The 21,544-nt window shown below is 44.3% G+C and overlaps 1 protein-coding gene and 1 long non-coding RNA gene across 4 annotated transcripts; one reads left to right on the forward strand and one right to left on the reverse strand.

Annotated features, from left to right (window-relative positions):
• Window positions 1-1,399: 1,399 nt before the first annotated feature.
• Window positions 1,400-15,418, forward strand: PGAP4 (post-GPI attachment to proteins GalNAc transferase 4). Of its 3 annotated transcripts, none has more exons than XM_052778202.1 (2): window positions 1,400-1,560; window positions 12,151-15,418. In XM_052778202.1, the coding sequence occupies exon 2, from the start codon at window positions 12,278-12,280 to the stop codon at window positions 13,463-13,465; it is 1,188 nt and encodes a 395-aa protein (XP_052634162.1). In that variant the 5' UTR covers window positions 1,400-1,560; window positions 12,151-12,277; the 3' UTR covers window positions 13,466-15,418. The 3 variants fall into 3 exon arrangements, with proteins under 3 accessions (XP_052634162.1, XP_052634160.1, XP_052634161.1); XM_052778200.1 differs by lacking the exon at window positions 1,400-1,560 and adding an exon at window positions 2,104-2,331; XM_052778201.1 differs by lacking the exon at window positions 1,400-1,560 and adding an exon at window positions 9,951-10,191.
• Window positions 15,419-15,639: 221 nt separating this feature from the next.
• On the reverse strand, window positions 15,640-18,209 carry LOC128137347 (uncharacterized). Its single transcript, XR_008233673.1, has 2 exons — window positions 17,838-18,209; window positions 15,640-15,779 (listed from the first exon to the last, which is right to left on the reverse strand). It is a non-coding gene; the product is annotated as an uncharacterized LOC128137347 (long non-coding RNA).
• Between the last annotated feature and the right edge of the window lie 3,335 nt (window positions 18,210-21,544).

Below are 21,544 nucleotides of genomic sequence, written 5' to 3' on the forward strand. Positions count from 1 at the left end.
CTTGTGACTTTTCTCCCTCAGTCTTTTGGGTCTAACAGAAGCTGTTTTAAAGAAATAAGTGTTTAAGGATGAAAGCCAAGTGTTCCCTGAAAAGCAGGCAAGTGAGCGAAGGGGCAGCAGAGAAGACTGCACAGAAAGGCTCCTCATAAAATTACAATTACCTAAATATTTATTGCCAAAGAAAAGGCCTTCTGGCCCATTCCTTTTAATTTATTACTGCTAAATTGTTCTGCTGGCTGAAACCCCACCTGAAATGTAATACTGGGTGCAATGTGATGTGTTTCTGCTGATATCACTCAATTGTTACTCTCCCACACACATACTGACACAGAAGCGGAAAAAAAAAATCTTTTTTTTTCCTCACAAATTCTGCAACTCCAGTCCTGGGAAGAACATGCTAATGGACCTCCCAGGAATGTATAATCTCTTTCCCACCCGCAGTACTCTCATATACCCTTTTGCCTCTCTTCTCTTCCAGGATCTGCTGTGTTTCTGGTGCATCAGTATTTGCAGGCATGAGAACATTGAAGTGGAAGGTAGAGTATGAATCACTGTCACTAAAAACTGGTAGACAAAGAGGCAGAGGTGGTCAGCAGAGAAGGACTTTGGAAAGCAAATCACCTGAGAAACTATGCTTTCTTCTACTGTCTTATTATTTTCAGAGTAACATGCATCTAGGTAAACCTGTGGACCTTCCAGTGTGCCTCACGTTTTCCTAGGGGAGAGCGTCACTATAGGAACCCAAATGTGATGCTTGAGTGTGTTATTATGAGCATTACTGTTCCTCTGGCTTTCCCCCCATTCATTCACATTGTCTCCACCATAAGAAACCTTAGCTGAGGGGATAGCTCCTGCCAGTTGTAAGAAGTAAGGATCACAGGCATGCATAACTGAGTTCCTTTGTCCATAATGCTTATTAGGGGGAATAATATAAATTGACACATTAAAATTAAAAAACAAAAACATGCATCCTGCTAGAAGCTTCTGATCACTGGACTGGGCTCTAGCAAAATTCTAGCTGTGCTGAACAGAACATAGTGTTTTACTGAAACAGCATAATGGATTTTTTCTTGTTGGTTTTTTTTCAGATTTTTCCTAGAAGTAAGAGAGGTCAGAGCCTGGAAAGAATTTAGCCTGAATATATGCACTCATTTTTTCTGGAGCTGCAGGCACAAAACTAAGGAGTTCTTACAACGAAAGACAGAATACTTTCTCTGAGGCATATTTCAGATAACAGAATTTAGAAACAGTTTGCGTAACTAAGTATAATTATGGTCAAAGGGCTGTTCTTCTATGTGTGTAGAAGAACCAGGAACTGGAACACAGAGAGAAGGGGAAGGGGAAATGAACAGGTCAGAGGCACTCTTGTGTCAGTTTGATGTGATTTTTGGATCCTGAACAGCCTGATACAAATTTTGGTGTAGCTGATGAGCCTTCCCACTGGGAAAGCTTCGCATTTCTGCATATCATGGTTGACACGCACATAAAACAATCTGCTGGTAACTCTGAAGCGCTGACTCTCCACTTGAGCATGCGGGGAGTGATCTTTCGCTCCTCGAGGTAAGGCAACGCACCGTGATTTGGCCGGCTGGCAAAGGGCTCGGCGTGGGGCGCAGAGCTGGCGGCCGGAAGATAAACCGGCTACCGACTCGGGAGGGAGGGGAGCCATGCAGAAGGAGCAAGACGGGGCAGTGCCGCAAAGGCGTGGCCATGGGAGCCGACAAATATATAAATACACCTGACCGATGCCGGGGGTACGCTTGAAATCCTGGCGAGGGCAGGGCTTTGGGGAGCTTTGTGCAGCCGTAGAGGACCGCAGGGCTCTGCAAGCCCTACGCGGGCTGGCGTTTCGCTGCTCCCGACGGAGGATTCGGGGACCGCCGAGCAGGGATAAGGGGCTCCGGCTGCGCCGGGGCAGTCTTTCTGGGGCTCAGGCAACTCGCCTTTAGCTTCGTCACCTGCTTTCACAGACCTCCCCCCCCCGCCTCTGGTTTTTGGTTTCCCACTCTTGCCGGCTCCCTTTCCCCTCCTTCCGAGAATCTCTGTGCTGGCGTAGTCATGTGTTTAGGCTTTGATGCCGGCTTTGATGCCTTTAATCCCACCCTCACCGCCCGAGAGGGAGGAGAAGAATTTGCGGAAGAGAAGTGAGCAACAAGCGGGGCGGCAAGATAAAGCGGAAAGCGGAGCGCAGCTGCATGGACCACCCGGCCCGCCGGGGGCGGAGAGCCGGGAGAAGGGGAGCGGAAGGGCCGGATCAGCGGGGAGCCCGGCTCTGCCGTGGGCTGCGGGACGCCTCCCGGTGCGCGGGGCGAGGCTGCCGAGCAGGAAAGGGTAAATCGCCCCTCCGTGTCTCGGGCTGCCACCCCCGGGGGCGGGGGGGGGTGTCGGTTCTCGCTTCTGCGGCGGGGACTGCGGGGAGAGGGGCCAAGTCCTCGGCCGACGTGGCTTTGGGGACCGCCCGGGGAAGGCGCTGGGCCGGCAGCGCGGAGCGGAGGCTGGCGGGGCGGGGGGTGGGGGGGCGGTTCTGTCCCGCCGGCTGCACCGAGCCCTGGGGCAGCTGGGCGGCGGAAGGCGCGAAGTTGCTGGTGGCTGCTTAGCAGTGCAGAAGGGCATGGCTTTCCGGGAGCCAGCTGGGCTTTGCTGCTGTAGCTGAGGCACCCGAGCGAGGGGCGGGGGGAGTGGAAAGGCTCCAGGGAACGAGGAAATGTCTTGTGCTTGCTCTGAGGATGTGACTATACATGGTGACGAGCAGAAGAGAGGGTGGCCAGAGCCTGGCTGGGCCTAAAGAAACAGTGCTTCCATTAGGGAAGGCGAATGCAACTCTTAAGGAAACAAGAAGAAAAAACCCACTACCCAGCTTCCGCCCTGTGCTTGGTGCTACCCAAAGGAGCCCTTGGCCAAGGTAGAAGCATGGCCAGAATTTCCTTGGTCAAAAGTCCGGGCAAGGAGGTTGATGACTGGGCACACTGAAATACCATCTGTGTCTCTGCTGTTTTGCAAGGAGGGCAGAGAGTGGAGGGGGGATCAGCTTTTCTTATCTAACGCCCTCTCCTCTTTGACCATCATGGCTAAGGTAACTGCTATTAATCCCAGTGCTTTAAGGGTCACCTTGTGCTACCTGGCAGCTCTCCCAAAGGCAAAGAGGAGCACCTAAGAAACCTAATGACTGAAGCCACTGACATTGAAAATCATAGGCTGTGGAGGAAATTTGCAGCTGTGCTGATGGTGCAGCAAAACATGAAACAATACCAATGTGCACTACAGGTCCATAAATTGGCTTGCTCTCATAGAGTTGCTGAGAAAACAATTTTATTTATTTACCAATGGGCTGCCATAAAGGCACACCAGATTCGGAAAGCATTTACAAGCACAAAAACCAGGAGAAAAACCCTCCTGCACATATGAAATCTGCTTTCTTGTCTGTCTAACAAAGGTGATACTAATTATGTAACAGACTATTTTTCAGCTACTGTATTTATCCCGTTTTCTTCCCTTGGGGCTCAGAGAGATCACCAGTATCCCCCAGAACCAGGGCATCCCATTTATCGTGCCTTTCTATGCAGGATAAATAGTCTGTTTCACACATTGGGCGGGGAGCGGAGGAAGATTGTGTTTTCCTCAGACACAAGTGAGTCGGACACAGAGAAAGTCAGTAGTACTGTTTAACATTACTAGACAGTGTCTCTTAAAAAAGGAACGCTGTTTATCAATATGACTAAACATCTTTTCTTTCAAACAGAGGTTAGAATCACAGTGTTCCAGTTGTCACCTGGTAAGGTTTTGCATTTTTATAGACCTGTCCCAACTGTAAACTTACAGCCTTACCATCAAAGGCCTTTGCTCAAGAAAATAGTATTCTATTTATTACTGTGTTTTATTCTTTACAATCATAAATGAACAACAGTAAAGCTGCAACATTTTCTGCATTAGCAGCCATCACCACATCTGTTTCCTTTTATTTCCCTCTCCCCCAGTCATATACCCACATCCCCAGCCCTACTGTTACAGGTGAATTATTAAGAGAAGTCATCATTGTGGGGTTAAGTAAAAGGTTTTATTGGTGATTAAACGATGATCAAATGATAATTTATCAATGATTGAATCATAAATAATAAAATGTTGATTAAGCAATAATTGAATTATAATTAAACAGTGATTATTTAACAATAATTAATCGATAATCAAGCTGTAATGAAATGGTAATTGGACAATAATCTAAGTGATGATTTCAGCAATGTTTTAAACGATGATTAGACAGTGGTCAAACACTCTGCTACTTACTACACTTCTAAGGCTTAAGCTATAGCTGGATATATAAATGTCACTAGCCTACAATATCCTTGTAGGCCTAATGTAATATGTGGTTACCTCATTATAGATGCCAGATGCCGGGTGAGGGGTCTCACAGCCTCGAGGAGTAACCCTGAGAGGTGTCCGTGCTCAAGGGGAGATCACCACCATGCAGCCCACAGCCATACAGGAGAGGTCAATGGGCTCGGGGGGGCTACGGATATCTATAGCATAAAGTGATTGACTCGTAGTCAACCCCCCCCCTCTGGTGTATGTGCTGGACTGCAGGTGCAGCAGTTGTAGTTCCGTCTAGTCCCGGCTCAGGCTGGTACTGTTAGCTCCCGGTAAGACGTGGCGTAGACTCCTTCGTTCCTGAGAAGATATGGCCTAGCACAGTTTTCGTGCTTGCACAGCAGGGCTGGTTTGTCGGTGATGCCTGAACCAAAGTGCTGCTCACTCAGTCAGAGTGGCTGCACCCGTCACACCTACCCAAGTCACAGATACTCAGGGTGCTAATTTCATCTGCATGTTGCTCTTTCAGAGACTGTGAAATGGCTGGTTTCCTAGCAGGCCCCAAGGGCACAATTGCATACAGAAATTGAATAGAAGGAGCTATTCAACAATAGCAGCACTGGGATACCTTATTCCTGCTGCTCTGGAAGAGCTCCTTTGGGACAGACTTCTCCAAGACTGAGATTTCTTCTTCCTGGTCTGTTCGGATTGCTTTAATTTGCAAAGAGTTGCTATTACTTCAGCATACCACATTTACTAGCTGATTTTTCAATAGCTATTCTAGATAATTTGCCTGTGTGGACTACCAGTATGGTTAAACTATAAAATGCCAGTTGTTCATGACAACAAAACCAGGCTGATATGTTACATGTCTGGGAAAAACAGATTCCCTCCTGTCTTTTATATTCTTAAGCTGAAGATCCACTAAGGTAGAAGATGCCTTTTACTATATTTGTGTATGGTATCTTGCATGCAGGGGCCCTGGTCTTATTTTAGCAAAAGACTGTGACACAAGGAGTTAAAATACAAATTATCTATAGCATCTCTGATGAGTCAATGCACATTTAGCTCTCAGATTCCAAGAGCAGACAGCGAAAGGTAATAGCTGGTGGCATTATTAGCAGCAGCTTTGTCTAAAACATTTTTCTTTTTTTAACAATTAGAGATGTGAATTTTATACTTGTGCTTTAGCACAAGTAGGCTCAAACCAAAAGCCACATTTAAGATTTTGGAGGGCTCTGGGCAGACCTCTGTGAAAATATGAAGCAGTTTTTATACAGATCGTTACCAAATTCTGTAACAACATACCCTTTTTTTTACCTCTGGCACAAAAGAAAATGTAAATTCAGACAGGTACAGATTGCGTAACTAATTTTACAGCCACGTAAACCTTTGGTGTCATCTAATAAAAGACAGCTCCTCACAAAACCCCTTGCCTTAAGTCTGTGTTAAGCTGTTATCTTGCAGAACTCTCTTCTCCAGGCTGCTTTCCACTCCCACTTGATCTGAGTATGGACGTTACTGCTTGATAGCAACAGGGAAAAGCATTGCTTTCCCATGACACTGCATAGCAGGGAGGCAGCCAGGTGAAAGTCAGCAGGTGTGGACAATGGGCTCCCTTCAGATTTATGTGGCAGAAGAAAATTAATATACATGAGAAGCAAGACAGAAGTTGGGGAAATAACTGTAATTAATATATATTCAGTTCATAGCCTGTTTCACTGGTGACATAGTTTTACCTTCTTAGTTCCAGGAAAATGGAGAAGGTATCTTCCAGATGCTACATCCATGTACCTTGCCTCTTAGTTCAGTAGCTTTTGATCTGTGCTCCCTGGATTTCTAGGGATTTATGAACACCCTTGTATTGGGTCTGGCTGAAATGGAGTTAATACTCCCCATAGCAGCCCTCATAGCACTGTGCTCTGCATCAGTAGCTAAAAAGGTGTTGATAACAACCAGTGTTTTGGCTGCTGCTGAGCAGTGCTGGCACAGCATCAAGGCTGTCTCTCCAACACTTTTGCCCCCCCCCCCCAATGGCAGGCTGGGGCAGGGCAAGATCTCGGGAGGGGACATAACGAGGACAGCTGACCTAAACTAACCAAACAGATATTCCATACCATATGACATTAGCTCAGATATAAAAGCTAAGTAAAGGGAGATGGAGGGGGGGGCATTTTTGTCTTCCGGAGCAACCACTACGCGTACTGAAGCCCTGCTTCCCAGGAAGTGGCTAGACATCGCCTGCTGATGGGAAGTAGAGAATAATATCATTTGTTTTTCTTTGCTTTCGCGCGTGACTTTCACTTTCACTTTATTAAACTGTCCTTATCTTGACCCACGAGCCTTTTGTTATATTTTCTCCCCCCTGTCCAGCTGAGAAGGGGGAGTGATAGAGTGGCTTTGGTGGGCACCTGGCATCTAGCCAGGGTCAACCCACTACAACCCTTTAAAAGTTAACTATGGTTAAATGAGGAAAGCAGGCCAGCCTATCCATAAATTTACATTCAATATGCAATTCTGCAGTTTCTGGGGTTTCCCAACTGGACAGGGTTACTCCCAGTCTATCTGTGCATTTTCACTTTTCTAATAGTGCTTAAGTTCCATCTTCTTGGGCAGAAGTTTGTATGTTCATTGACAGGCTCTGAGGAACAGCAGATCAAAATAGATGGCTGTGCCATTGATTTCTACCTCTTACAGCATGAAAGTCCTGCAAAGGGCCAAGGCCAAACTGCCTCCACTTCCCTAGCCACTTCTCATAGGCTTCAAGCTATCATTAACCTGTTAGACTGTAGCGGTGTTATGCCTTTAGTACATAAACCATAAGAAACAAAAGGTAAAGTTCTAAGAGAACTGAGAGATTAAGTGCATCAGCAGCAGCCCTGGTCTTTGCCATAGCAGGAAGCACTTTAGGTGAAAGTTAAATGAAACAGCCTGACTTATTTGACATTCATCGTCTAGAAACAATACAATGACAACTGCTTTAAGCACTGCTTGAGGTAGAAGAGGTAAGAGATGTATTTGGTACCTGCTAGTAAAATACAATCAAAGAACAACTGCTGAGCTCTTGCTATTAACGTTCTGCTGAATGTTTTTAGAAGCACAGCTCTTGCCAGGATGGTTTGTGTTTTCTAGGGAGCCCAACTCCCAGTTTGGCGTCTAAGTGTAATGGTCAGATCTGTGAATGTTTGGCTTCTACTGGACACTGCTGTTTTCAAGGCGAGCCTGCACACTTTGCAAAAATATTATCTGGCACCTGACCTACTAAAAGCTGTCAGAAAACAAGATGAATTGCAGATGAGAAAAGCTGGCCATCTGGTCCAGTAATAGGGATCAGCTCATGGTAGGGACCTCAGGTTTTGGAAGCTGAGGATATCTGTACACAGCAGTCAGCTGTCAGCATGCATATATAAAACAAAAGGAGATCTATATGGCTTTTTATGACTTTGTGAAGCTTGCACCAGTTTCCTCAGATTCAAGCAGGACTGTTTGCTGGTGCACTAACAATATCACAGCCAAGACAACGCTCTTGTCTCTGCCAGAGAGGGTTAATTAGTAGAGGAGCTTGGTCCTGAGGTTGCAGCTTGTCCGCACGATATTAGATTGGGGCATTTCAACTTGGGATGCTGTTATACAGGATCAATGCACAAATCAAAACTACAACTTGTGTGAACACCATTACTACTACCATCATTATGGCTGAGGTGGGGACTGTAACAGCTAGCCTCTCCGTGACAATTTCCGAGAGCCTACCTTTGTTTCCCACAGAGATGACTCTATGGCTTCTGACCACATGACTTCATCCAGCTGTTTTTAAGTTAGGAAAGGAATGGCTTTTCCCATTGACACTGAAAAGAAGTGTAATTAGGCAAAAAGGAGTCATTTAATATTGTAATCATAAAGTAATAATTATGGCCTTGTCTCGCAAAGCAGTCAGCAGAAGACAGATGCCCTCTCTTACATTAGCTGTCCAGGAGTCTCCTAAAATTTCACAGCTTTGAAACACGTAGGAAGCTTTTTTCCAGGAATGCCTGCCTGCAGGAACACCTCTGTGGAGAGGAGTTTGGAGCAGACAGAAAATCAGCTTTCTCTTTTAAAGCACTAGCACAGCAGACAGTATTCTGCACCCCAAAGAGGACGTTACTCATTTTTCTACTCTTCCTCAGTGTGTGCAGAGGTCACTTTTTCCTGAACACTAGAATTCAGCCAAGAATTAGGGTATTAATGAGCATGGGAACATAGATTTGGAACCAGGTGAACCCAGTGTTTCTGGGTGGAATCTCCATCATGAGGATCTAAGTAAAGAAACAAGCTGAATATATAGCTTTATATTGCCTCAGCTTCTAAATGCGTTTAAGCAATGGCTCAGTTCTGCACAGAACATACATAGAAGTGGCCTCCCCTGCAAGCATTTACATGATTGCAAAATAGTTACTATTCAGGATTCCTACAGTTTATTACTTGAGCACTATAAAATCCAATTCTGAATCTTACTTTTCTCCTCAAACTTCCTTTTTTTTTCTGTCAGAAATGCCACTTAAATACTTAAGGAAGAACAAACAAGATTTTTTCCCCCCCCTCTAAAAAGGGAAAAAAATGAACGTGACAGTACCAACAGCTTCTGAAAACAGAGTAACTTCTGTAAAGTCAGAGCCATCCTAATGACTAGAAAACAGCCTGACCAGAAACTTTGGATTCAAGTTCTGCAGAAAAGATCAGATTTTGCCTCTGTAGAAGCAAGAAATTTCTATCTAGATTGGGAACTCCTGGGTTCCCAGTGTTACGGCCAAAAAGTAGGGAGAAGGTCAGTGTCTCCCCTCTTTTCTAGCTCCTTCAGCCTGTTTTTGGCATAAACCAGAGTCTTTGACCCACTTTAATATGCTCCTGACCATTTTTAGCCTCTGTGGTTATTCCACTACGCAGTGAAAACAGCCTTTTTCTTTGCAAGTAAACTGATAAAGAGTGTGGCAGTCAATGGGAGTACTAACAGCCTAGGCAGCAGGGGAAGATTTGGAGAGAAGCAAAAGTGCCTGTTTGACGGTTTTTTTCCTCGAAGTGTTCCAAGCTGCAAAACCAGGGTAAGACCTCCAAGATCTTGAGTTGTGTTACTGATGAGGTGAAGCCAGGGCAAGTCAGAAACGCTGCTGAACACGACACGGTGACCTGCGTGGCTGGCTTCCAGTCCTGGGTGCTTTTTTAGAGTCGGCTCCTCCCGTTTGTGAAGTGAGGAGATGGATACCGATACCCCCTGAGGAGTGGGTGGGCGATGATGGGTACCCCCCGAGGAGCGGGTGGTGCAGCCAGCCGGCGGTGCGGACACCAGCAGGTGGAGCGCCAGCACAGCGCTGCCAGCCGGCAGGGCCGCGGGAGCGGGGGGCCGCAGGCTCGGGGGGGAGCCCACCCGCGGGGACACGGGAGGGACCTTCTCGTGGGGCAGGTGGGCCTCAGCCTTGACCGAGGCGGGCTGCAGACGAGCGAGGCCTCGGGCGAGGTTCTCCCTGAGCCGCCTGGTGAGGCTGCCGCCCGGCAGCTCGGCTGGCCGCCAGCCCGCCGCTCCTGCTGCGGCAGGGAAGAGAGGAGAGCCCCTTCTCCCTTCTCACGGGGGACGCGCGGGGGAGGAGGACCCTTGCTTGCGTGGAGATTGTTGATGCTGCAGCGTGTATCCTGAGAGCCACGGCGCTCGCTGCAGGCTCATGGTTTTAGTAGCTCCGATATCCAGCATAGCTGGCGGATGGAGAGTAGGTTTCTTTACCCTCCCAGAACTAAACTACCTTCTAGCTTTCCTTCACCTCCTTTTCCCACTGTGGCCCTCACTTTCAAGTTTGGCGGCTGGCTCAGCGACAGTGCCAACAATGCTGCTCGCATCAAGAGGAGGCTCAAAAGTATGCCAGTGTGAGTTGTAGAGTATGATTCTGCATTTGTGTCTTGCCTTAATGTTTGTGACTGGTTAGCAGAAAATGAGAAAAAGGAACGCCCTGGATTTTGGATGAATAAATGCATTTAAATGCCAGGCCTTTGCATCTGATGGATTTCAGGTCTTCATGTCCTGAATCATCGTGGCTTGGATCTGGCAGCTGAAATGCAGCCATCACCTTTAAGGCTTTTACAAGGTCCACTGATGCAATACAATGCAGTGTCTGTGAAATGGGGTTGTGTAATCAGAAAGAAAGAAAAAAAAAAAAAAAGAGCTATATGGGAAGACACTGCAGATTCTCATGCCTCAGTGTGTAAATTTGTTATCTCTATTTAATGACACTGAATCTTTGAAGTCTTGTGTTTTCATGAATCATAAGATAGCACAACAGTGATGCCGCAGTCTGTGCAAAGATGGTTCGAGATCTCACAGCATGAAGTGCCTGGCCTCTAACAAACATTTGGAATAACTCTTGTATATTTTCCATTAATCTTAGTAAAAGGACTTTTATATAAGATTATCAGATTCCCATATGGCAATAGGAAGCAGTTTTCTTAATGGTAAATACAGCAAATCTGTCACTATGGTAACGAAGGCACTTTTGAGGTAGTCCCAGAATTAGATCCTGCTCAGCGTCCTCTGAGTCATTTCTTCTACATGGTCGATTCTTCTGAGACAGAGAAGAAAAGCCACAGCCCTGATTTCTTTCTATCCACACACCATTGCTTAGGCTGCTTCAGACCACAGTGCAGAGAAGGAAAAAGGGTAACATTTTGGTCTGGGAGCACCATTTGATGATTGAACTTGGTGAAGGCAGAAGGTTAAAAATGGGAGAAACTCTCCACTGAATGGTGCACAGTCAGTCAGCTGGGGGGGGGGGGGCGGGGTGCATGTGAATAGCTCGGTTCATAAGGAGAGGGAATGGAAAGTAAAAGGGAGATTAAAAAAGGGATTAAAAAAGCAGATTAAAAAGGGAAATTACTGGCACAGAGAATTCATCCAAACAGCCTAATTGCCATGATTTTGTGTAAGCTTCTGACAGCCAGGCTGTTAGGTGTTCATGGCAGCCCAGAGAAGCAGAACAGAAACCCCAAATATGGCAAAATCTAATTTTTGTGAAAGTGGATGTTTGCTTGAAGTGTGTGTGTACAAAAAAATACTATTTTTATATAAATGTTTTGGTTTTAAATTAAAGGCATATAATTTTAAATTACAAACTTTTAAATAGCAAATATGAGTCAATGGCTCAATTGCAACCTGTTAATCTTGCTGTGGCTGTGTATTTCACAGGGTCTAGAGAGGAGGAGACATCTGAGACACACACACATATTACACTTGGTGTACACATGCCCTTGGTGAAGTAAATTGGTATCTTTGTTACCTTGCTTCACACTCTGGGGAGTAAAGTGGAAAAGTATGCATTTGGAATTGTGTGAGCAACAGAAGGGAAGCATGTGTCATTCCACAAAGGTAAAAGTTTGTCTCTCACATATGTGCTAGGCTAAGATACAAGAGATCTGGCTTTGGTTCTTGGCTGTGACCCAAGTCTTACTATGTTACTGTGACCAGATAGTGGTGTCTAAAAGTTCTCTGCCTTTACCAGAAAGGGATTTCCACACATCCTCCATCCATGTTGCTAGTTTGTTATGCATTTGAAGCACAGTAACAAACACAGCAAAGTCTTATCTAGCTAAGTCAGATCAGAGCTCCTATGTACTGAAAAGGACTTAGGGTCACTTTGCTTGAAACTAGGTTTGGCTCATCTTTCCTCAACCTTCCATGACAATTTTGTGATGCCCCCACCACAAAGGACTCCTCAGGGGCCTTTTATTTTGGCTTACTCAGTGACTAGCCCTCAGCTTTCCATTTTGTCAAATCACAGTCTTCCCACTCTGACAGTTCCTATTTCATTAACCATCTCTTTTCTTCCTCTCCAGGCTTGGACAAATTCTGCAGGTTTGGCAGCCACTACCCCAGTGATACCTCGCAATCCAGGGAGGATGCATCAGAATTGAATGAATGAGGACATGAATAGAGCAGGGGTGGCCTCCTTCTGCAGCAGCCATGTTATACCAAGCCTGGCAGCTCTATGGGAGGTGGTGCCATTGGTCCAGTCCTTTTATCCATCTCCTCACACTGACTGTGGTGACATTCGGTGTGCTTGCACCTTTGATTTGTCACCGGCTCCTCCACTCTTACTTCTATTTGCGGCGCTGGCACCTGAACCCCATGAGCCAGGAGTTCCTGGAGCAGAACCAGCAGGAGGGCCAGGCTGCCCTCCATTACTTTGAGAAGCTACAGATACCAAATGCCTCTGAGGCCTCTGGTGGTGATGCCTTCCAGCCCTTGCTGCTGGTCACCATTATCACTGTGCAGAGGCGGAATGATTTCCACTATGTCTTGCAAGTGGCCTCCCACTTCCACCGCCTCCTCCAGAATTGTGGTGCACGTTGCTGGAGCCACCGTATCCTCCTCTGCAATGTGGAGTCAGACCCCAGTAGCCATCAGGATGTCAGGCTGCTGAGCAGCTTCTTTCCTATGGTCAGTCGTGACAAAACTGGCGAGAACCCTGACCCCAGAGTGAACCAGTTTGAGAAGGAGAAGCAGGACTACGTCTTCTGCCTTGAGCAGTCGCTGTTGGTGTACAACCCAGAATATATCCTCATAGTGGAAGATGATGCTGTGCCAGAGGAGGAGATATTTCCTGTCTTGCAGCACCTCTTGTTGGCCCGCTTCTCCAAACCATACCTCAGAGATGCACTCTACTTCAAGCTTTACCATCCCGAGAGGCTTCAGCGCTACTTCAACCCCGAACCCATGAGAATACTCGAGTGGCTAGGTCTGGGCATGTTTCTGGGGCCCATGCTGAACTGTGTGTACTGCTGGGCAACTGGGCGCCCCAGCCTCAGCTGGCCCATTGTCTTGTTCTTTGCTTTGTACAGTATGGCTTTGTCAGAGCTGGTGGGACGGCATTACATGCTGGAGCTGCGGCGGCTGGCCCCCGTGCTGTATAATATCGTGCCGGTCACCGAGTGCTGCACGCCTGCCATGCTTTTCTCCGCTCCATCTGCCCACCGTGCCTTAGGTTACCTGAAGGGGCTGCACTGCCGCCAGGGCTTTGCTAAGGATATTGCCCTCTACTCGCTGCTGCGTACTAAGGGGGAGAAGGCCTATGTGGTGGAACCCAACCTGGTCCGGCACGTGGGAATGTATTCCAGCCTTCGGCTAAACGACAACCCGAAACTGCTGTGATCTGTTCATGCCTTACCAGACACAAAGCCCAGAGAAGCTGCCGCTGGGTGGAGAGACTGTGCAAACTCAGATGATGTGCTGCTCACGCTGGGCATCCTGTGCCTCCAGGTGGACAAAGAATAACTCTCTTTAAAAAAAAAAAGTTTCTTAAAAAATAAACTTATGTACATGCAGATCCTATTTAATATATACTTGGAACTAATCACCATGCACCATGTGGGAGGGGAGGGGAGGATTCCAGCTGAGGGTGTGGATTGTCTACTCTCCTCAGTCATTCTTAGGGAGAAGCTCTCACACCAATATAAACAGCTACACTGCCTACTCTCCTTTACATTGGTTACAGAAATCCTCACCTTAGGGCAACAGAAATGTTGGACAAAGTGAATGTCTCAAGTTTAAGCTAGTGAGGGAAAAGCCCCTATTTTCCCATCCTTACTAAGGTCTGATCTCTGACCTCTGTTTCAAAGCTGTGGTTTTGAGCAGACCTTTCAAAAGCAGCAGTGGTTTATGTGCACTTTCCCACAAATTTTACGAAGCCTGTATTTGTTACTGTCTCACCCTACAGATCATATCTGCACCTCCTCGCTTCCCACTCCTTTTTCTTGGAACAGAGGCTCTTAAAAACAATGCCTCCACTGCTTCATTAAAGGTCACATCTGAAGGTAGGAATAGGAAAACAGAGTAACAGCCATTGATGTTACACAGCCAGGTCACAAATGCACGTTTTCATTGATATGTTACAGACATTATAAAAAAACATAGGATGACTGTTGTGTTGGTTGGTATCGTCACTAGTTGTAATGAATCCAGGTCATTAAAAGAGGCCTTATCAGTTGCTGATTGGACTTAGATGTTCAATATGAATTTACCTTGACTTTCTATCAGCACAGAGGCAAAGGAAAGATTAGATCAGGTGCTGCTATTGTGCGGGATCCTTGTTTCATTTTGGAGCTGTAATTCACAGCTTGCACTAAGTGGTTCATTCACTGCTCCTGGCAGCAAACAAAATACCAAAAGGAAACAAAGCTAGCTGTTCATAAAAACAAGCAACAATAGCACAACACATCAAGGGGCCACTCTGATACTGACCCATTAACTTAATGTGCTCTGGTTGTTAGGTATTTGGGAAAGGTACTTTGTACCACAGCTGTGGGCACAGTTAAATATAAAACCATGCAGATGACAGATCTCATACAGAATCAAAACTGGCACCAAAATGTTTATGTCTAATGAAAAGCCCACCCTAACTTTAGTGGGCTTTGAATCAAATTCACTTACATGTGGAGTTTGGTTGAACTATTTTTGAAACCACATTCCTAGCTTTGGAATAAACCAAGTACGTTGTTTCTGTTGAGTTTTGGTCAGTTGGGGTTGTTTGTTTTTTTGGTTTTGGTGAAGGAAGAGCTTTACTTTGGATTTTCTTTCCCCCAGTCTCTCCCAGGTGATTTATGCCTTAAGCTCTTAACAAGTCTGGTTGTAGATGTGAAAGACATAAAACTCTTGAGAGATGAACCAAAGAAAGTTGCAGACCTCCAGCTGTCAGTGTGCAATAGATATCAATTACACAACACAAATGCATAATGCAAGTTAGCTGAGAAATGGCTTCACAACACAGAGCAGTGCTTTGCTCTCTTAGTAATCAGCTGGGATACTTTTATAACACGTTTGGAAATCAGATGTGAGTAAAAACTGCTTGTGGATTCCATGTCATTCCAAAGGCAAAGCACCTCTCCTGTCAGAGGACACAGGAAAAATTGTACAGGCAGAGCCACAATTTATTCCCAGCTGCTGAGAATCCCAAAGATCCCAGAGTGGTCACACAGTGGCAGGTGGGCAAATCTATTCTCAGGCTTTACTATAATATGGTTAAGATGGCAGGATTTGAGTGTCATTATATATGTATTCCACTAAGTGCCTGTGCGTGTGAGAAAATACAACTTGTTTGTTTATGCATCTTCAGCTGTGACTGTTTCAGTGTGGTGTGCTTTCTTTTCAATCTTTTTCTGTCTTTATACTATACAAATCCTGGACAATGCCCTGTTCTTTTCATGAGGGTCCAGTCATATGCATTCTTGCAAAGAAAATCTCACAGCAAGGTACAATAAATGGAAAAGGGAAAGGAAAAAGGAGGAAGGAAAATAAAGAAAGAAACCTTAGAAAAGAAACCAACTAACTATATGCAGTTAATAAATGTTTTGATGTGGGAAATTATTTATCCATTTGTCTCAAAGTTATTTTTCTTGTTTGCCCAGTAGTACTTTATTTGTTGTCCCAGAAGTCCAGGAGAGGTCAATAATTTCACTGAGCTTCATAGCTGAAAATTAAGAACATGAATTTGAAGCATCCCTTCTAGACTAGAAGACAATTTTCAGAGCATAAGAGATGAGAGAAGTTGACTAGGAGACCAAACAATATGCAGAGGGCCTACAACCTGAATCTGCCAGTGAGAGAGTTTCAGATAAACCTGTTGAGAACAAACTCCTTTTTGCAGGGAGCAAGTTAATAAATTCTTCAGGTCCTTTTGTAATAATTTCCTTAGGTGCCCAATTCACCTTTACAACAGAGGTGCTTCTTTTACTGAGCCTGCTGGGGGCTATTTCTGAGTTATTCGGGTACTTGCTCAGAGCCCACCATGCCAATGTGGCATCTCAGGCAAGCGTTCCTTCTGCTGCTGCCTCTGAACTTTCACAAGTAGATTGATTTTTGTTTCTGTTTTCTGTGCCACGTTTTATTAGAAATGACAAGTCAGAGAAATGTACTTCACTGTTGCAACAGAAAATGGGATGTTACTGTGAATTCTTAATTCCTGTTGGATTTTGTTCCACAGTTCCAGCTAAAAATGCAGTTTCACACAAGCCTTTCCCTCTCTTTTCTACCAGGGGAGCAGAGCTGAGTTGCCATATCTCAGGCTACATAACTTTGATTATAACTTTGATTATAGTTGATACCTAGCATCAACTCCTTGAAACGCGGCCTTAAGACTTTGGGTTTACTCACATTAAACCAAACTTACTCACTATTTTTGAAACAAACAATATGGGTTTTCTTGGGTGTTGGTTCATTCCCAATAGTTCAGAGACTCTTTTTCAACGCAGCAACTACTGCTTGCACAAGAGGATTCTTTCTTGATAGGCCAGACAGCAGGACTCAAGGCATTATTGTTCAAGAAAATTCGGGGGAAGTTACTCAATTAAACAAAAACTACCTTTGTTTCCAAGGCATGTCCGACATAAGCATGATTCTGGCAGAACACAAAGCATAAATTGATAGGTCTCTATTAGAATAGAGGCCTAAGAGGATTTTCTAACTACAGTAGGTGTCAATGTCTTAGTGAGAAGGCACTGCATTTGAAGAGACAAGGAAAAAGCCTTCCTCTCAGCTGTGAGGAGCTGTGAATCGCCAGACTGGGTATTTCAACAGCAATTTGGCTGGATGCAGGGTGAATTACTTTTTTTCTAAAGAAATTTACAAGCAAACTTTCTACCAGATAAAAACCCTTTCTATTAAAACTCTACTGTCTCTTCTTTCTGTGTGCCACTGTTCAACTCCTGACTGGCAGATCTATCTCTTTCCTTACTATATATGACTAAGAAAGATACTTCTCTGTTCATGCATCTGCATGCGTCTGTATGGATGTAATAATTTGGATCCTACAATTCAGGTTGAAAAGGACCTCTGAAGGTCCCTGGTCCAATTCCCCACTCAGAGCAGGTCTTACTAGACCACGTTGCTCAGGCCTTTCTCCAATCAAGTATTGAGGCATTTTAATAGGGACCTGAGATAAAATCTCCATGCTGGAATTTAACCGTAGTATACTTTTGTATAGAAAGGCTATATTTTTCATGAAATAAAAAAGGTAATTTTCTGTGGGAGGCAGTTGTAGTTACAAAGGCAGTGGCAGTTTCTCTCCCCAAGTTAAGAGTTTCTTTTTGTGTATTTCCACACCAGCTTTACAGGCATCGTATCCAAATTCAGCAGATGGCAGGGCCCAACATATGGTTCTGAATAATTTTCAGTAAAACATACATCTGCCAAAAACGCATATAGAATTAGGTACTCCATGGTCTGTGCTTCTTCACTGTATGTGTCTCTGTTGCTAGAGTAACTTAATTTCCACAAACTACCTGTCCTCACAGCTCATCCTTTGAGACAATCCACCCCATCAGCCAGTTTATTCATGCATCTATAGGCTAAGTGTCAGAAATATCAATGTCCTTTTCCAAGACTTTGTTCTGCATGGCAAGCTATGAATGCCATATTCCCAGCTGTGTAACCACTGGTGATTTTTAAATTTTGATGAAGAATAAGTAGTGTTCTATTTTCTTGCCCTGTTAGTAAGCCTCTGGCCAGCTATATATTCTTCAGTGCCTACCTTCTCTTTGAATTTCTGCCATGGTGTCCAGTGTTCCTCCAGCAGTGCAGAAACTGCATCTGCAATGGTCTTTGCAGCAAACCGGTCCACTTCAGACATCTGTTGTAGTTTGTATTTTGCAAATGGTATGCCAATGTTAACATGCAGCACCTAAAAGTGTGCTGTTTTGAGGACTATGTGCTGCTTAGATAAACAGGTAATAAACAGTTAAGTGTCTCCCATTATAGCAGCCAGTTGTTTGCCCACTTGCTTTTTTAAAAACAAAATGTCAATAGAAAGGCACAGAGACCAGTGTCATTACTGCATTTATCTTCATGTCCTGTTACAGCTATTTTGCACAGTCCAGAAATGTTGCCACTGGCAGCCTGATTTAAAGTTGTATCCTTGTTTGCTGTCCCCACTATTGAAATTATTACAGAGATTTGGTGTTTGATAACAGTAATGATATGTGCTTGCCTGTTTTTCATTCCAAGTCATGGTGTTTGTTACATGGTGTTTGTTTGCTTAAAGATGCAAAGAACGAAGAGCAAGCAAACCCTCTCTGTGCAGTCCCCCCAGTGCTCTCTGTGGGCCTGAGTCTGTTCTGCCCAACACCATCTATACTCTCCCTGATGTACATGTCTGCAGACACTGCCGTGGAGCCAGAAATACAGGCGATTTCTTTCAGTGGGGTTAAAAGCCAGGCTCTCTGCATTGGGGGTGAGGGCTGTAGGTGAATGGGGAAAACAAACCACTTAATAAACAATACCTCTGATTAGATAGGGCTGAACAAGCTGGACTTTGAGGCAGTTAAGCAAGACTGCAGAGTACAGAAAACAGGAAACATCAAGCACGGTGTGGAGAGGCGAGGAAGCGGCAGACTCCACTCAGCTCAAATCTGCTCTGATTAGACTTTAACCCCATCACGCAGGCAGCACTCTCTTGGGGCACACAGAGCCAGGTGTTTTTCACGTGGATGCATAATATACTCAGACATTCTTCCAACTTCCAGTGTTTTTTTCCATTCTATTTCAAACCCTTTTACTAGTCTGACCACATACATACAAAAGTGTTGGTAAGATTAATAGTACTTCATTACTGAAGTGTAGAGGGAAGATTTAACTTTTTCATTTTTCTCTTGGTGACCATGTAATCTCTGAAATGGCTTCATACATTTCTTTCTTTTTCATCTTTCTTTCTCAAATGTACTACAGTTTGTCTCTCTTCACATACTTATTTTCATTTAAAATGCTAGTTTATATGAGTAATTAGAGGCAAAATCAGTACTGGAACAATACTGCTAGAAACACACAGAAAACACACAATCGCCAACCTGAAGAAACATAAGCAATTCTAAAATTTTTACCCATTGCCTTTAAACCAGGCTTTCCATTGATTTTATTGTACTTCATCCAGCAACAATCTTCACTCAAAACTTCAGTGCGGAAGTGACAGATCCTTTGACAGCGAGGTTGGATATAACAAGGACAGCAATTAAATTATATTCTACTGTGAAAACCTACTACTTGCATTGTCAAACTCAAAAAGGCAAAACCACAGATTAAGACCTAAATAATAACTCAAGCCACCTGTAAAGACAGTTTTTAGTGGTCCTTAAAATTTTTAAATTTATAGTTCTGCCAGCTTTTGTATGGTAATTTCAAATGGAAAAGTCAACATCAGCAAAATTTCCAAGCCATTCAAATACAAAATTCACTTATGCTGTGCCACATTTGTCAGAGGAAATGCTAGACGCTTCTGTTTTAACATTATCCATCTGTTATATAGCTGACCACCATTTTCTGTTTCCATGCTATAAAAGGTACAACAATGAACATTTAAGCTCTGTTACTAGTTATGCATCTTGTTTGCAGTGATGTTTCAAACACAGATTTGAGTGAGCTAGAAATATTTTTATATTGCAAGACTGTTTATATCAGCTTTCTCATTAATAGATAAAAAAGCCATAATCCATGCAGAAAAACTTCAATCACCATATTTAGTTAGATATGTATTTAAGTAATCAATTCTCACACATCCAAAACTCTCAAAAGTAGTTAATAATCCTTGCTCTATTAAAATATTTTTCTCTTCACTAGAAAAGTGGATCAGCAGTCACTGCAATAGTCTGTAAAATTATTTTTCAGAATACCAATAACTGAGAGTACTTGTTCTTTAGCTCAACTGCCCTCCCTTCCCATTCTCCCTGTCCTTATCCTCAGCCTGGGATCTTTGCAGTACTTCCCCCTTCCCATGCCAGAGGCAGAGGGAGATAAGGAAGCCCTAGGGAGGCAGAGAAGAGCTGGCACTTCCTCAGGAACTGAACGCCTACCAGAAACCCTGCCTGCATGGCCAGCCCTATAAACTGCAGAAGACAAACCCCACATACCACTAAGATGGGTGGCAACACAAACAACAGTGGATGCTACAAGAGGGCATCTGTTTCACGCCATTATCGAGCCACTTTTTGTCACAAAGTTGTTATCTGTACCCCTTAACATTCATCTGCATGATCTTTGCCTCTTTTTGCCTCCTGTTTTCCTGAAGCCCCCAAATCTGATTTCCGATCTGTTTCATTCCTCTGAATACATCTTCCACCAGGGTTTTGGTATTCCTCACATTCCATGTCCACCAAAGGTGTCCCAGTCTTCCTGTATTGTGACATCTGTATCAAAATCATGCTGTCCATGGCCACAAATTCAATCTCTGTCAAAGTAATGTCTAGATGTAGCCACCTCTGCCAAGGGTGCTCACACCAGCAGCCAGCCTTTTGCTAGCTACAGCCCTATGCCTGCATCACATTAGTCTGAAAAAGGCTTTTAGTTGGGTCACTGGAAAGCTGAGAGAGTTGCCCATACTACGAGTTCAAACACTAACTCAATGAGACAGGTTTACAACTTGGACAATACTCGAGTTTTGCTGTAGAAAAGTTAGTGCAGGCAATGATTTGATATTTTTTATGGGGCAGGTTAGTTGCTTGGTTAAATGCAAGTACGCTGCATTCCCCTCATGATGCAAGCTTATTCCTCCTATCATTTAAGGATAACTGATACCACTATAACCAAATTTTTAGAGGTATAAGTATCCCCACACTATGATTATGCAGCTGTGATGATGAAAGTATGTACTCTTTTCCAGTGTTTTAGTATCACTCTACTACTAATTTCTGCACAGCATGGTCAGCGTCATGGGTCTGCATGTTAATAGTACTGAAACTTACAGTGACATTATCTAGCATCATTGGTCATTCCATATTCTTGCCTGAAAAGGCTCCCATTCATAAATTAAGTGAAAAAGTTAACCATCGTGTCCATTCACTTTTTTTTCTCCTCAGTCCTCTGAATCTCTGCTAGAACCTGTAATCCTAGTGCTTGAAGTGCTGGATATTGGCTCAGAAGGACTCGAAAGGCACATATTAGCCATTACCTACCTGGAAATACATATATATATATATATATTTCTGAAAGAGTTAAGAATGCAAGGCGGGCTGCAGGGGATTATCTAAAGTGGTTTCTAAATGTCAGACACTGTTTTTTTCAAGACTCCTCCCAACATTTCTCTAATAGCCTGTCAGACCTTATCACAGATGACACTGGGAAAGAAACACTTCCAAGTACTTTCCCACCTGTGACAGCTTCTAACCAAACCAGGAATAATGGGACTCAAACTCTGATTTTCTGTGTGGCCCTGAAGAAGACCATCAGTATGACACCTTTGTGGTCTAAAGA

This window comes from Harpia harpyja, chromosome Z (genome assembly GCF_026419915.1).
Source record: "Harpia harpyja isolate bHarHar1 chromosome Z, bHarHar1 primary haplotype, whole genome shotgun sequence".
Taxonomy (NCBI): domain Eukaryota; kingdom Metazoa; phylum Chordata; class Aves; order Accipitriformes; family Accipitridae; genus Harpia; species Harpia harpyja.

Excerpts from the sequence above, each read along its gene's own strand:
- PGAP4 (XM_052778202.1), top strand. The coding sequence starts at position 12,278 with ATGTTATACCAAGCCTGGCAGCTCTATGGGAGGTGGTGCCATTGGTCC.